The following is a 17,479-nucleotide window of genomic DNA, read 5'->3' as shown; positions in this document are numbered from 1 at the left end:
TTTGTAGATTCAGATTATTACTACAAAATATATTCAACTAACAAATTATGATGCATTATTGTCACGCTTGTGACTTTGTGTTTCCTGTTTTATTTTGTAATCTGTTTGTTCTCACTTGTCTTGTCCAGTTTACTTCCTGTTTTCTGTTTTCCCGCCTGTCTGATTGTTCTGCCCCGCCCTGATGTGTTCCACCTGTTGTATCACCTGTCCCTTGTTAGTCCTTGTTACCTCTTGTATTTAGTCTCTCTCTTTCCCTTGTCTGTTGTCAGATCATTGTATGTTGTTTGGAGTGTCTGTGTGTCATCTACCCTGTTGGTCTCGGTGTTCCTGATGTTTTGCCTGTTCCTGTTTTGGATTCTGCCTGTTTCTGTTTTTTGTTGGAATTTTGCCTGCTGTTCCAGGACACCTTTTGTTCATTGGATTTCATTTTAATAAATCCTTCAGATTACTCTTGTTTTCTGCCATCTTGCATTTGGGTCCTACATCCCCTGAAACTCTCGACAATTATTATATATTAAGCTACCCTGCAGTATATAAAATAATTAAGCCCCACCTTTACCAGCTACATTAACGTGATGAACGCATCACACACACACACACACACACACACACACACACACACACACACACACACACACACACACACACACACACACACACACACACACACACACATATGCCCTGTGTAATAAATTGTATCTCTAATAGTTAAAATGTTATTACAGTGCAAAACTCTACTCATTGCTTGAACACAGTTTTCAAAACTCTACATACTTATCCCATGGCTCTAACCACAACCTGCACAACACTGTGGATTTACAGCACTTTGTTCAAACGCTAACACACTGCTGTCAAAACTGTTAACCACGCATTCAAAACATTACGGATTTCAGCCTGGTGCATTTCAAACACTGTTGATTGCAATGGTTTCTTGTTCTAGACTTGTTAGTGAACACAATACTGTATACAGTATATAGGGAAAGCTCATAACGCCTTTTTTGGAAATAAAGAATTACCAAATAAGAATGAAACAGTTATACATCAGAATCAGCTTTATTTGCCAGGTATGAGGACACATACGAGGAATTTTTCTTTGGATTATACATTGCTCACAATGTGTTTACTCATACAAAACAAATAATATATACACACTATAAACAAACAATATAGACAGTGGTACATTGTACCATTTGAGAGAAACAGTGAACAGGTAAAAGAACAAAGATACCAATATGTCCAGGCAAGATGTCTGAGGTTACATACACAGTTGTAAAAATGTGAAAAACACTTCCTTTACTATAGTAAAACTGCACACTTACTGTTTTTCACAAAGTAATGGAGGTGTAAGCAATGGGAACATCACAGTCATTTGTATTTATAGATAATGTAGGTCCATGGCAAGAGAAGACATCCAATTTGATAATAAAAAAACTTGTAAAACTTCTGGATTATTACGTACCTTTAGTTTGTAACATTTCCAGTAATTACGTAAATTACTTGAGACAAAACAAAAATGTATATATCTATTTACTGTAGGTAAGCAAACTGAGGATTTTCATTCATTCTTGTTTATCTCAAAACTTGTATAAAATAAAAAAGGAAAAAAAATAATTTCACTCTTTTTTAATGGAAAATATTGATTACTGTAAAGTCACTTAAATTATACAAACTGTAAAGATGAAAAGTTTGTATTTTCTATATTGGTGTTTGATGCTAGTGTTTTTCCTCTCAGTGTGTTCTGAGTGACAGTGTGTGTTACCTAGATGAGAATTGTTCATAGTGTTTGGCTGCACTGAGCCTATTTTGAGACATGTGAGAAGAGCTGTGTTGCTTGGATTGAGTTTTGGAGGTGATGTGAACTGTTTAGCTCAGGTGACTGTTGGTAATGCAGAATGTAGTTAGGGTTTTGCACATGTGGCTTCAGTTATGACCAGTGTCGTTTAGCAATCGAAAAAAACTGTAAAGAAGCTCATGAAGTCGTCACTACTGAGGGCTATAGGAATACACAGAGCTGTGACTCTACTTCAGCCTGGCTACAGTGCTGAAAAGAAACCTGGGGTTGTTCTTATTTTCCTTTATTAAAGAGGTATTTTGCTGAATTAAATCCAGCTCTGTGTCATGGCAGTGTGGGCAGTGTGTCCATATCAACAGTGTGTGGCTTCCCTCGGTGGCCAGGGGTGTCGGTTTGGGGGAGGAAAGGGGAGTGAGTACCCAGGGCCCTCATGTGAGGAAGGACCAAAAAGATGCTACAATGAATAGCTGTGGATGTGGGAAGGGGCCCATAGAGATTTTGTTTTATCCCCTGGCTGAGGTGCATGTCGCTCCAGCAGAGCAGTTTGTTTTAGGTTACTGGTTTGGGAATTATACCATGGAGCCCACTTCCCTTCTTTTATTATCTTCTTTTTAGCGGTTCAACAGATACGAGTGTAGTTTGCAGTGAGCCTGCAGCACTATCCACAAATAGATGATCAATCGATAATGTGGATAAAAAAAGAAAAAATGAAGATACATTAATTGAGCACAGAATAGATTTGTGTTTGCTCCAATTTAAACATTCTCTGCGTGAGAATATTTCTTCGTACAAATTATAATTTATGTGCTTGGAGAAAAATTTTTTTCTGTGCTCAAAATGCCCCATCACACTCAGAATTGAGAAACAAATCCTCCACCGCGGCGCCGCAGAGGAAGGTCTGGCTAGTCCAGACAGCATTCCGGAATGGGAGAAAAACATGCTTTGGTTTATTGACATTTCTTTAAACCAATCACAATCATCATGGGTGGCGCTAAGCTCCATATGGAGCAACGGCACCTCTGCAAAATAGCATCGGGAAGGAACTTGTTTTGGTGGAACGTGAACATTTAAAAGTTGTTTTAGTCATGCAACAGAAAACTCAGATTGGACAGATAGTCTAGCTAGCTGTCTGGATTTACCCTGCAGAGATCTGAGAAAAGGTTAACTATAGTCCTCATAAATCGACCAGAGTTTAAAATGCCAACACAAAGAAAGCCCAAGGCAATGGATATCCGCCCTAAATGAGTGAAATCCGGCAGAATTTCCATCGGCAATGGAGCAATCCCGGAAGTGGAATGTCGAGGATATTGACTAAAATAAATATAACTCCATACTTCTTCCTTTGTTTAAACAAAATGTCTATGTCTGTTGTTATTCAGATTGCTTGTGTTAGTGGAGTGATTCTAGAGCTTAGTTTCCATCTACACACTATTAAAAATTACAGAAGTAATTTACTTTAATTGTGAATGGGTGTATTACTCTGAGACACACCATACATGTAAACATTTTGGTAGAGGTCACATGTTATTTGTGGTTAGCTGGATGATGACAGAGACAAAACAGACACCATCTTAAAACACTATTAGTAATTGCTTGATCACTGGTTTCCTTTAGAATTTAGTTAAAAGTAAACAGACTGGACTGATCTAAAGGTTTTGGCGTGCATGTTTCCTTATGTTACTGTTAAATTAAATAGCATCTAAGAAGGGACGCACATTAGTACCATAAGCACTTGTAGTGATTAAAAATGAAATTGAGTTTATTCACCATTTATCATCAACCATTTGTGTCTCTGTCTGTCTCTCTGTAATTACCAGATGGTGAGGAAGATCCAGTCATGCAGCTTACACTTGTTCCTCCTGGTGTTGAGGAAGGAAGAGTACGAACAGGTACTGTTTGAGGATTAACATGACGTATGTGAGGGGTTATGTGCCAGTCAAACACAAATGACATATTGTTTTTATATGTCACATTGCAGTCTATCAGCAGCGACATACCACTGAGAATTGACATTATACTATTGTTACAAGCTACATTTAACGTAGCATGATTCCTAAACTGGCCTGCATGAGTGTATGTCTTTCCTACTTCTAGAGGGTTGTGCTGTGTTTAACTGCCCCTTGATGACTTCTCTGCGAGCTCGCTCTCAGTGTTGTAATTCAGGTTTTAAAAGGTGTATTTACAAAAAGTTGTGTGGTGGGAAACAACAAAATGTCTCTTTAATCAAACATCTTTGTAATGAGAATCATTGTAGCCTGTAGTGTGCTCGCTTCTGTCTTCCTACTTTGGGCTGGATTAAATCAGTATCACACAAACACGCCCCCCTCATGTGTCATATGTTATATCAGTTCTGACCATTATCAAAACCTGAAAGACCTAGACTGATATCATAACACTATATTAACACTATAACAAGTGTGGCATGCCTTAACTTTGTGTGAGTGGATCATGGCTGCCCAGGGATTACACTTGTTCCAGTTTTTTGTCTTGTACACTTAATTAAATTGAATTGCCAAAGTAAACACAACTATGAGGGATGTAATGCCTCATTGTAAGTATTCATAAAGTATTCCCCCCCCCCCCCCCCCATAACCATTTTGTTTCTTTTATACATGAAATCATGGTCAATATGATTTGGCTTTTTTGACAACAATTTGCAAAAAAAAAAACTCTTTAATATCAAAGTGAAGACGGATTTTTACAAACTAATGTCAATTAATTAAAAATATATAAGTTAAAGAAGATGATTGCATAAATATTCACCCCCTTCAGGTCAGTATTTAGTAGATGCACCTTTGTTTGCAATTACAGCACTGAGTCTGTGTGGATATGTTTCAATCAGGCTGGCACATCTGGACACTGCTATTTTTCTCCATTCTTCCTTGCAAAACTCTCAAGCTCTGTAATGTTGCTCGGGGATCGGGCGTGAACAGCTCTTTTCAAGTCCAGCCACAAATTCTCAATTGGATTGAGATCTGGGCTTTGACTTGGCCACTCCAGAACATTCAACTTGTTGTCTTTGAACCATTTCTGTGTAGCTTTTGCTGTATGCTTGGGGTCGTTGTCTTGCTGGAAAATAAATCTTCTCCCAAGTTCTAGTTCTCTTGCAGACTGAGTCAGATTATCCTCTAGGATTTGGCAATATTTTTCTGCATTCATGTTCCCCTCTACCTTTACAAGCTTTCCAGGGCCTGTGTTTGGTGTTCGCCAAACATAGTGTCTAGTCTGATGGCCAAAAAGCTCAATTTTTGTCTCATCAGACCAAAGAGCCTTCTCCCAATTGACCTTGGAGTCTAGCACATGCCTTTGGGCGATTTCACATGAGCTTTTTTCAACAGTGGTTTTCTCTTTGCCACTCTCCCATACAGCTTTGACTGGTGAAGAACCCGGGCAACAGTTGTTGTATGTACAGTCTCTCCCATCTGAGCCACTGAAGCTTTTAACTCTTTCAGAGTGGTCGTAAGTGTCTTACTGGCCTCCCTCACCAGTCTTCTTCTTGCCCGGTCACTCAGTTTGTGAGGACGGCCAGCTCTAGGCAGATTTAAACAAGTGCCATACTCCATCCATTTCTGAATGATGGATTTAACTGAAATCCATGGGATGTCCAGTGAGATGGAGATCTTTTTGTAGCCATCTCCTGACACTTTTCAATGACCTTTTCTCTGAGTTGCTTAGAGTGTTCCTTTTTCTTCATGTTGCAATTGTAGTAGGAATACTGATGAATCAGAGACTGGACCTCCCAGACAGGTGTTTTTTTTATACTACAATCACTTGACACACATCAGCTGAACTCAGTTGATCTCCATTTCACTAATTGTGACACTGCTGGCATCAACTAGCTGGACTTCTGTTGAATTAGGTCAGTCACTTTAAAGGGGGTGAATCTTTATGCAATCATCTTCTTTACCTTATATATTTTTAATTAATTGACATTAGTTTGTAAAAATCAGTTTTCACTTTGATATTAAAGAGTTTTTTATTGCAAATTCTTGTCAAAAAAGCCAAATTATATTGACCATGATTTCATGTATGAAAAAAACAAAAGGGTGAAACATCCAAGGGGGGTGAATACTTTTTATAGGCATTGTATTCTTGTCATGAGCTTGTATTGTATAAGACGCAGATTCTCATTGGTGGTAATGGTGTTGGTTATATTTAGGCAATCTTTCCAGGTTATATCAGAGTTATTTATTTTAAGATCTTTGTTCCAACCCTCATATAGTTTTTGGAGTGAATAATTATCTGCCTGTGCTTCTATAAGGTGTTTGTACACTTTCCCTATTCATTTCTTGTTTTCTCCTGAGCTTAGGAATAGCCTCTGAGTAGCTGAGGGTTCTGTAGGCCTATTACAGTATAGTTTAAGTCAAAGTTATCTGTTATCCAGTTCTTTAATTGAAGATATCTAAAACGCTCCTTATTAGTTCAATTGAATTCTATTACCAATTGTTCAAATGGCTTTATACTGGTATGGGAGGTAATATCTACAATAGTTGTTATTCCTTTGTCACTTCATGATCTCCACTTCAGTTCCTCCTTCTGTATGGTGATGGATGGGTTATTCCACAAGCATGTATTCTTTGGAACAGTGATTTCTATCCCCAGAATGTTTTAATCTCTCCCATGTTCTTTATGTGCTATTTGTGACAAACACACATTTTTAATTTTCCACTTTGTAAATAAAGTTTTTTTTTCCCAAGCTGATGATCCTCTGTGTTTGCCCACATATCTCCCTCTGATCTGTTAATGCTTTTTTTAATATACATGAGCAGAATAGTAGTATAGCTCAAGATTTTGGAATTTTAGCCCTCCTTCTTTTCTCTTATTCTGAAGTAGTTTCCTACTCAATCTATGAGCCTTATTTGACAAGATGAAAAAACTGAATAGCTTATTAATGGGTTTTTTGAAAATCCTTAGGGGGGATCGCTGGTATTGTCTGGAAGATGAACAGAAATTTAGGAAGCCATATCAGTTTAAGCAAATTAATTCTGCCAATTAAGTTAATAGGCAGGTCAGTCCATTTATCTAGACTAGCCTTAAGATCCTTAATTAGTGGTGAGAAATTATCTTTATATAGTTTTGCTTTATCTAAACTGATATAACACCCTAGATATTTAATCCTTTCCTTTTGCCATTTAAAGTTGTATTTTAATAAGTTGTGATCTTAAGGCAAAAGTCCTGTTGTTGATAGAAGTTCTGTCTTTTCTATGTTCATTTTGTAACCAGATATTTTTGAGTACTGATCAATAATTTTCATTAGATATGGAATGGTTTATAACATTTACTTCCAACATTAATAACTTCTATCATATCTGATTGGCAAGTTTTCTGAGCCATCGGCTCTACAGCCAAGGCAAAGAGTGATGGGGATAGTGGACATCCCTGCCTTGTGCCCCTAGTTATCTGAATTGCCTCCAGTAGAATACCATTTGAATAGACATATGCCACAGGGGACTTGTATACAGTTTTGATCATTTTTAGGGCCCGAGCGCCGACAGCGGCGAAGGCGCTATTGAAACTGAAGGAATTATTAGGGCCCGAGCGCCGACAGCGGCGAAGGCCCTATTGAAACTGAAGGAATTATTATTTTCCCGGCAAATGAATTGGCTTTTTGAGGGGCTTAACATATTCAAAAACTCACCAAATTTGGCGGTCGCATCAAGTCTGGTGAAAATTTACGTATTTTAAGGGTTTCGGGAATAGGCGCGCAAAAATGGCTCGCTAGCGCCCCCTACAATGTTAAAAAAATTGAGCCCCTGCAGTGCATTTAACGTAGACTCACGAAACTTGGTACACATATGTATGATGTCAAGATGTACAAAACATGTCATTGGAGCCATACCCTAAACCCAACAGGAAGTCCGCCATTTTGAATTGAAAGTTCGAAATTAGTGCGATTTTGGCCATTTCCACGTCGTACTTTAACGAACTCCTCCTAGAGATTTCATCCGATCAACTTCAAATTCGGTCTGTGCCATCTTAAGACATTAAAGATGAAAAGTTGTTAAAAGAAAAACTTTTCGTCATAGGGCATGGCCGTGGCGGGGCGGCCATTTTGTGCGTTTCGCCGCCGAAACAGGAAGTGGGTGTAACTCGAGTGTACATTGTCCGATTGGCTCGAAACTTTCCAGGATTCATAAGAGTCCAACCCTGAGGACAAATAAAGGCCGATATTTACTTAAAGTCATAGCGCCCCCTAGTGGCAACAGGAAGTAGGCCTAAAAGTCAAGGTGCTATACTTTAACGAACTCCTCCTAGAGATTTCATCCGATGTACTTCAAACTTGGTCTCTATCATCCCAACACCTTAAAGATGAAAAGTTATTAAAAGAAAAACTTTTCATCTGACGGTGTGGGCGTGGCGTGGCGGCCATTTTGAGTGTTGAGCGATGAACAAATAAATTGTTGTAACTTGAGTGTACGTTGTCGTATCTGCCCGAAAATTCTCACGATTGACAAGGGTCCAGGCCTAAGGACACCTACAGGCCATATTTGGCTTTTGGTCATAGCGCCCCCCGCTGGCAACAGGAAATGCGCCTTATATGACAAACATCATCCGATGTACATGAAACTTAGAATGTGTGGTCTACATGTGATAATGAGCCGGCCCCTATAATATAACCACGCCCACTTACTCAGGCCACGCCCCCTTTCATAACATTTATACCGTTTAAGGTAGAGTCTTGTGTGAGGTGTCATTGAACTCAGCAGAGAGTTGCTTCTTCATTGGTGATGGTTTGGCCCGCCCCCTATGCTTAAGCCACGCCCCCTTTCATGAATGCTGATCCATCTAAGGTAGAGTCTTGTGTGAGGTGTCATTGAACTCAGCAGAGAGTTCCTTCTTCATTGGTGATCGTTTGGCCCGCCCCCTATGCTTAAGCCACGCCCCCTTTCATAACATTTGAACCGTTTAAGGTAGGGTCTTGTGTGAGGTGTCATTGAACTCAGCAGAGAGTTGCTTCTTCATTGGTGATGTTTGGCCCACCCCCTATGCTTAAGCCACACCCCCTTTCATAACATTTGAACGATTTAAGGTTGACCATTGTGTGAGGTATCAATGAACTCAGCAGAGAGTTGCTTCTTCATTGGTGATGTTTTGGCCCGCTCCCTATGCTTAAGCCACGCCCCCTTTCATAACATTTGAACGATTTAAGGTTGACCATTGTGTGAGGTATCAATGAACTCAGCAGAGAGTTGCTTCTTCATTGGTGATGGTTAGGCCCGCCCCCTATGGCTAAGCCACGCCCCCTTTCATACTATTTGAACGATTTAAGGTTGACCATTGTGTGAGGTATCAATGAACTCAGCAGAGAGTTCCTTCTTCATTGGTGATTTTTTGGCCCGCCCCCTATGCTTAAGCCACGCCCCCTTTCATAACAATTGAACCGATTAAGGTAGACCCTTGTGTGAGGTATCATTGAACTCAGCAGAGACTTCCTTTTTAATTGGTGATGGGTTGACCCGGCCCCTATACTTAAGCCACGCCCCTTTTTATAACTGGTGACCCATTTAAGGAAGAGTCTTGTGTGAGGTGTCATTGAACACAGCAGAGAGTTCCTTCTTCATTGGTGATGGTTTGGCCCGCCCCCTATGCTTAAGCCACGCCCCCTTTCATAACATTTGAACGATTTAAGGTTGACCATTGTGTGAGGTATCAATGAACTCAGCAGAGAGTTACTTCTTCATTGGTGATGGTTTGGCCCGCCCCCTATGTTCAATCCATGCCCCCTTTCATAAATGCTGACCCATCTAAGGTAGAGTCTTGTGTGAGGTGTCATTGAACGCAGCAGGGAGTTCCCTTTTCATTGGTGACGATTTGCGGTGTCTGAGTGCCACGCAAATGCACGGTCGCAGGGAGCGGCGACCGCCGGTGACCCCGACGCGCGCAGAGGAGCGAGGGCCCGTCCATCGCTGCTTGCAGCTTTAATTATTATTATTCTTTTTCCCGGCAAATGAATTGGCTTTTTGAGGGGCTTAACATATTCAAAAACTCACCAAATTTGGAGGTCTCATCAAGTCTGGTGAAAATGTACGTATTTTAAGGGTTTCGGGAAAAGGCGCGCAAAAATGGCTCGCTAGCGCCCCCTACAAAATTAAAAAAATTGAGCCCCTGCAGTGCGTTTAACGTAGACTCACGAAACTTGGTACACATATGTATCATGTCAAGATGTACAATAAACGTCATTGAAGCCATACCCTAAGCCCAACAAGAAGTCCGCCATTTTGATTTCAAAGTTCAAAATTAGTGCGATTTTGGCCATTTCCACATGTCGTACTTTAACGAACTCCTCCTAGAGATTTCATCCGATCAACTTCAAATTCGGTCTGTGCCATCTTAAGACATTAAAGATGAAAAGTTGTTAAAAGAAAAACTTTTTGTCATAGGGCATGGCCGTGGCGTGGCGGCCATTTTGAGTGTTTAGCGATGAACAAATAAATTGTTGTAACTTGAGTGTACGTTGTCGTATCTGCCTGAAAATTGTCAAGATTGACAAGGGTCCAGGCCTGAGGACACCTACAGGCCATATTTGACTTTTGGTCATAGCGCCCCCCGCTGGCAACAGGAAATGCGTCTTATATGACAAACACCATCCGATTTACATGAAACTTAGAATGTGTGGTCTACATGTGATGAGCCGGCCCCTATAATATAACCACGCCCACTTACTCAGGCCACGCCCCCTTTCATAACATTTATACCGTTTAAGGTAGAGTCTTGTGTGAGGTGTCATTGAACTCAGCAGAGAGTTGCTTCTTCATTGGTGATGGTTTGGCCCGCCCCCTATTCTTAAGCCACGCCCCCTTTCATAACATTTGAACCGTTTAAGGTAGGGTCTTGTGTGAGGTGTCATTGAACTCAGCAGAGAGTTGCTTCTTCATTGGTGATGTTTGGCCCGCCCCCTATGCTTAAGCCACACCCCCTTTCATAACATTTGAACGATTTAAGGTTGACCATTGTGTGAGGTATCAATGAAATCAGCAGAGAGTTCCTTCTTCATTGGTGATGTTTTGGCCCGCCCCCTATGCTTAAGCCACGCTCTCATTCATAACATTTGAACCGATTAAGGTAGACCCTTGTGTGAGGTATCCTTGAACTCAGCAGAGACTTCCTTTTTAATTGGTGATGGGTTGACCCGGCCCCTATAATTTAGCCACGCCCCTTTTTATAACTGGTGACCCATTTAAGGAAGAGTCTTGTGTGAGGTGTCATTGAACTCAGCAGAGAGTTGCTTCTTCATTGGTGATGGTTTGGCCCGCCCCCTATTCTTAAGCCACGCCCCCTTTCATAACATTTGAACCGTTTAAGGTAGGGTCTTGTGTGAGGTGTCATTGAACTCAGCAGAGAGTTGCTTCTTCATTGGTGATGGTTTGGCCCGCCCCCTATGCTTAAGCCACGCCCCTTTCATAACATTTGAACGATTTAAGGTTGACCATTGTGTGAGGTATCAATGAACTCAGCAGAGAGTTACTTCTTCATTGGTGATGGTTAGGCCCGCCCCCTATGTTCAAGCCACGCCCCCTTTCATAAATGCTGACCCATCTAAGGTAGAGTCTTGTGTGAGAAAATTTACGTATTTTAAGGGTTTCGGGAATAGGCGCTAAAATGGCTCGCTAGCGCCCCCTACAATGTTAAAAAACATTGAGCCCCTGCAGTGCGCTTAACGTAGACTCACGAAACTTGGTACACATATGTATCATGTCAAGATGTACAAAAAACGTCATTGAAGCCATACCCTAAGCCCAACAGGAAGTCCGCCATTTTGATTTCAAAGTTCGAAATTAGTGCGATTTTGGCCATTTCCACATGTCGTACTTTAACGAACTCCTCCTAGAGATTTCATCCGATCAACTTCAAATTCGGTCTTTGTCATCTTAAGACATTAAAGATGAAAAGTTGTTAAAAGAAAAACTTTTCGTCATAGGGCATGGCCGTAGCGGGGTGGCCATTTTGTGCGATTCGCCGCCGAAACAGGAAGTGGGTGTAACTCGAGTGTACATTGGCCGATTGGCTCGAAACTTTTCAGGATTCATAAGAGTCCAACCCTGAGGACAAATAAAGGCCGATATTTCCTTAAAGTCATAGCGCCCCCTAGTGGCAACAGGAAGTAGGCCTAAAAGTCAAGGTGCTATACTTTATTATTAAAAGAAAAACTTTTCGTCTGACGGTGTTGGCGTGGCGGCCATTTTGAGTGAGGACACCTACAGGCCATATTTGACTTTTGGTCATAGCGCCCCCCGCTGGCAACAGGAAATGCGCCTTATATGACAAACATCATCCGATTTACATGAAACTTAGAATGTGTGGTCTACATGTGATAATGAGCCGGCCCCTATAATATAACCACGCCCACTTACTCAGGCCACGCCCCCTTTCATAACATTTGTACCGTTTAAGGTAGAGTCTTGTGTGAGGTGTCATTGAACTCAGCAGAGAGTTAATTTTTCATTGGTGATCGTTTGGCCCGCCCCCTATGCTTAAGCCACACCCCCTTTCATAACATTTGAACGATTTAAGGTTGACCATTGTGTGAGGTATCAATGAAATCAGCAGAGAGTTCCTTCTTCATTGGTGATGGTTTGGCCCGCCCCCTATGCTTAAGCCACGCCCCCTTTCATAACATTTGAATGATTTAAGGTTGACCATTGTGTGAGGTATCAGTGAACTCAGCAGAGAGTTGCTTCTTCATTGGTGATGGTTAGGCCCGCCCCCTATGGCTAAGCCACGCCCCCCTTTAATAACACTTGAACGATTAAAGGTTGACCATTGTGTGAGGTATCAATGAACTCAGCAGAGAGTTGCTTCTTCATTGGTGATGTTTTGGCCCGCCCCCTATGCTTAAGCCATGCCCCCTTTCATAACATTTGAACCGATTAAGGTAGACCCTTGTGTGAGGTATCATTGAACTCAGCAGAATTGCTTCTTCATTGGTGATGGTTTGGCCCGCCCCCTATGCTTAAGCCACGCCCCCTTTCATAACATTTGAACGATTTAAGGTTGACCATTGTGTGAGGTATCAATGAACTCAGCAGAGAGTTACTTCTTCATTGGTGATGGTTTGGCCCGCCCCCTATGTTCAAGCCACGCCCCCTTTCGTGTATCAAATCAAGTCGCACACAAAACGTCATTGGAGCCATATCCTAAACCCAACAGGACGTCCGCCATTTTGAATTGAAAGTTCAGAATTAGTGCGATTTTGGCCAGTTCCACATATCGTACTTTAACGAACTCCTCCTAGAGATTTCATCCGATCAACTTCAAATTTGGTTTGTAACATCTTAAGAAGTTAATGATGAAAAGTTGTTTAAAGAAAAATTTTTCGTCATAGGGCGTAGCCGTGGCGGTGCGGCCATTTTGTGTGTTTCGCCACCAAAACAGGAAGTGGCTGTAACTTGAGTGTACATTGTCCAATTCGCTCGAAACTTTCCAGGATTCATAAGAGTCCAACCCTGAGGTCAAATAAAGGCCGATATTTACTTAAAGTCATAGCGCTCCCTAGTGGCAACAGGAAGTAGGCCTAAAAGTCAAGGTGCCATACTTTAACAAACTCCTCCTAGAGGTTTCATCCGATGTACTTCAAGCTTGGCCTGTATCATCCCAACACCTGAAAGATGAAAAGTTATTAAAAGAAAAACTTTTCGTCAGGCGGTGTGGGCGTGGCGTGGCGGCCATTTTGAGTGTTTAGTGATGAACAAAGAAGTTGTTGTAACTTGAGTGTACGTTGTCGTATCTGCCCGAAATTTATCACAATTGACAAGGGTCCAGGCCTGAGGACACCTAAAGGCCAAATTTGACTTTTGGTCATAGCGCCCCCTGCTGGCAACAGGAAATGCGCCTTATATGACCAACATCATCCGATTTACATGAAACTTCGAATGTGTGGTCTACATGTGATAATGAGCCGGCCCCTATAATATAACCACGCCCACTTATTCAGGCCACGCCCCCTTTCATAACATTTGTACCGTTTAAGGTAGAGTCTTGTGTGAGGTGTCATTGAACTCAGCAGAGAGTTGCTTCTTCATTGGTGATGGTTTGGCCCGCCCCCTATGCTTAAGCCACGCCCCCTTTCATAGCATTTACACCGTTTAAGGTATACCCTTGTGTGAGGTATCATTGAACTCAGCAGAGAGTTCCTTATTCATTGGTGATTGTTTGGCCCGCCCCTCTGTGCTTAGCCACGCCCCCCTTCATACATGGTGACCCGTTTATGGTAGAGTCTTATGTGAGGTATCAATGAACTCAGCAGAGACTTCCTTTTTTATTGGTAAAGGTTTGCCCCGACCCCCATGCTTTAGCCACGCCCCCTTTAACAGCTAATAAACTGTATGACGTAGCATCTTGTGTGAGGTATCATTGTACTCAGCATGGAGTTCCCTTTTCATTGGTGACGATTTGCGGTGTCTGAGTGCCGCGCAAATGCACGGTCGCAAGGAGCGGCGACCGCCGGTAACCCCGACACGCGCAGAGGAGCGAGGGCCCGTCCATCGCTGCTTGCAGCTTTAATTATTATTTAGTTTGGGAAGTTATATGCAGCTAAAGCGTCATACAGGTAGTTCCACTCTAAATGGTCAAATGCTTTCAGCATCTACCACCATCAGTGTCACAACTAGTTTTTCTTTTTTAGCAAATTGCGTTAGAGATATACAGGTTGTAACATTGATTTTTAACTGTCTATCTTTCATAAACCTTGTGTGGTTAAAATGAATGATTGATGGAAGTATTTCGGTTATTCTGTTATTTATAACTTTTGTAATTATTTTATTATCACAATTTATTAGACTTATTGGTCTGAAATCAGAGGGTTTATTGCACTCTTTACCTGGTTTAGGAATTACATTAATAATAGTCTTATACATTGAAGGTGGCAGGATTTCATTTGTAGTGGCTTGTTTTATAACTTAATTTAATTTGGGGCCAGAATGTTGAATAAAATGAGGTAACCCATCCATGCCTGGAGCTTTGCCTTTTGGGAAGCTTTCAATTGCCTTTTTGATTTCCATCAAGGAAATCTCTTTGGCCAATGTAGTTTTATGTTGCTCTGATAACTTTTTAATGTCAACTAATTTTAAGAAATTCTTTTGTTTATCTGTTTGACCTTCAATTTCAGTAGAATATAATTTTCATAAAAGGAAGCAAATTCTTGGTTAATAAGTTTGTTGTCTCTAACTACAGAGTTATTCACTAGATCTTTTGGTGTGATAGTCTCTCTTTTAGACATCTTCTTTACCAAAGAGGATAACTGCATACCTGTCTTATTTGATGATGTGTATCTTAATTTATTTACGTTATACCTAACCTTATTAGCTTTTTCTAGCAGCAGTTGGTCGTATTCTAGCTTCAATCCTTGCAGATAGAGTTGAATCCTACTTATGTTTCTCTTCTCCAGTCACTGTCTCTTGGCATGGACCTGCAGATGCTGGCCAAGGCCTCCAAAGGGGACCGCTGGTCGAGACCCAGACTGTGTCACATCAGCAGACACCCGGTACATGGCCTGGGGATAACCATCGTCTCAGTGGAAGGTACCAAAACACTGCTGTCATTGTTTGACAGAATGTTCAACCTGATCTCACAGAATTCCGTGAAATGAACACAGCCCCTTAACTCACAATCTGTGGCAGTTTCACGGAGTCGCAAAACATTCCGTGATGGGCCCACAGAAGAATTCCGTGAAACGAACACGGATCGCCGAAAATTCCGTGATGGGCCCACGGAAGAATTCCATTAAATAAACACGGCCCCTTAAGTTAAGGAAAAGGTCATGGGTGGGCTTACGGTTCCGGAAGAACGGGACGGTTTGGTTCAGGAAAAGAAGAAAGTGACTTTTGGAAACGTGACATGCGGGATACGAACCCTGGTCTCCTGGGTGAAAGTCCTGTGTTTGACCCATCCATCACCCCAACCAACCTCCTTATGCGGAATTTCAGCCTTACATACTACTCGCTACTGTAGTCGCTCTTAATGCTACGTCATCTTCTCATTGACTTTACATTGCCATTGTTTTCCATGGTGGCCACACGGAATTTTCACACATTCTGTGCCACCACCACGTAATGCGCTGTTAACAGTTCGTGATCATTTCACGGAATTCTGTGAGACCAGGCTGGAATGTTACAACTCACTTACAGCTTCTCTGAAGACAAAACACACATACTACTTCACAAGCAAGCCAATCAGCATAAATGTCAGCAGATGTTGTGACGATCCATTTACCATTACCGATTCATTTCCTTGCACTAATTTGTCTTAGTTCACCCCTGCTCTCTAGAAGCACCCAGCATGAAAAGGTCCTGAGGCTGGATTTCTGTTAAAGTTGATGTTGTGTTCAGTTAGAAGCTGGAATTATGGATTCCTCACTCCAAACTGTAAAAACCAATGATGATAGTTAACTTGTTCTTTTGAATCCATCTGCCATTTGGATCCATCTGTCATTTGGTGAGCACAGGTTTTGGTTTTGATCTATGTATCACACTTGACAACCTCACTGTGATGACACTATGAAGCTTCAAGCTTCCAAGAAATAGTTCCAGCATGTAACACAAACCACAAACTGTCAAACTTTAGAGGTGTTGAAGGTGTGTGTTTCTACATTGGACAGAGCCAGGCAAGCTGTTTCCCCCTGCTTCCAGTCTTAATGCTAAGCTAGGCTAACCATGTCCTATCTCCAGCTCTGTACTGAACACAGAGACAGAGATTTATAGCAATCTGAACATCTCACTAAGTAGTTCCCAAAATGTTAGAATATTCCTTAAAGCTACATTGTGTAAGAATTTCTCCCATCTAGCGGTGAAATTGTATATGACAACTGAATATTACTTTCTAGCCCCCCACCATTCCCAAACATATGCAAGCTAATGTTAGTAAAGTATCAGTACTACTGTTATTCTGTATATTACGAGATTAATAGTGTAAGGCAATGTTTACAGCATAGGAGAGAAGCAACGGAGGTTTGTGTTTTTAATATATTTCTCTGAGCAGTATGAACAATGTCAATGAAACCGAAATTAGCTCTTAGTATCTCCATCGTTTACATGCAGCTTTTCTAGCTGTAGCTAGTCTGTGTTACAACTCTATTACGTGAGTTGTCTGCCAGGGAAATCACGACACATATGATTACATTTATGTTACAAGCAGCTCTACAGCAGAGAGAAATGAGAGAGTGACTGAGAGGGTGGAGGGGGAGAGGCAGGTGTAGGTTTGGGATTGAAAAAGTGAGAGAAAAGAGTTGCATTTGTCCACTGTGAAGGTTGTAGAAACTTTGTCAGGTGGGTTAAGAAGTTTGTTTATTGTAAAAAACCAGCGGAGCATGCAAAAGTAAAAACAAAAAACGTCTAGATGGTACCCATCAAATTTTGTAAAAATCGGATGAGCCGTTCATGAGATATAAACTTTTTGTACTTGTAGCGCCCCCTAGTGACCAATTTTCATAAAACGGGTGAGGGACCTCCAGAGGGTCATGGCAAACAAGAATCTAAAGTTTGGCGTTGATAGATTTTATTGTGGCCGAGATATGGCAAAGTTGGTGTTTTAATGGTTAGCTACACAAATTTGTTCGTGCGTAATATGCACAATTTTTATCCTATAAAAAATATTTTTATTAACTTTTTGTCAGGTCAGTCTGGAGATGCTACGGTCCAAGTTTCGGGCAGATCGGTCACACGGTCTAGGAGGAGATCGAAAAAATAGGTTTTT

At 41.3% G+C, this 17,479-nt stretch overlaps 1 protein-coding gene across 2 annotated transcripts in view; it reads left to right on the top strand.

Moving 5' to 3' along the window:
- LOC116034644 (Na(+)/H(+) exchange regulatory cofactor NHE-RF3-like) overlaps positions 1–17,479 on the top strand; it is a 116,274-nt gene that overhangs the window by 13,925 nt on the left and 84,870 nt on the right. For both annotated transcript variants that reach the window (XM_036003359.1, XM_036003358.1), the window contains exons 5-6: positions 3,610–3,681; positions 15,177–15,309. In XM_036003359.1, the coding sequence (XP_035859252.1) occupies positions 3,610–3,681; positions 15,177–15,309 (205 nt within the window). The remainder of the gene's footprint in view (positions 1–3,609; positions 3,682–15,176; positions 15,310–17,479) is intronic.

The sequence above is a fragment of the Sander lucioperca genome, chromosome 7, assembly GCF_008315115.2.
Source record: "Sander lucioperca isolate FBNREF2018 chromosome 7, SLUC_FBN_1.2, whole genome shotgun sequence".
NCBI lineage: Eukaryota > Metazoa > Chordata > Actinopteri > Perciformes > Percidae > Sander > Sander lucioperca.
The sequence above is the reverse complement of the archived record's forward strand: the minus strand, read 5'-3'. Positions and strand labels throughout refer to the sequence as shown.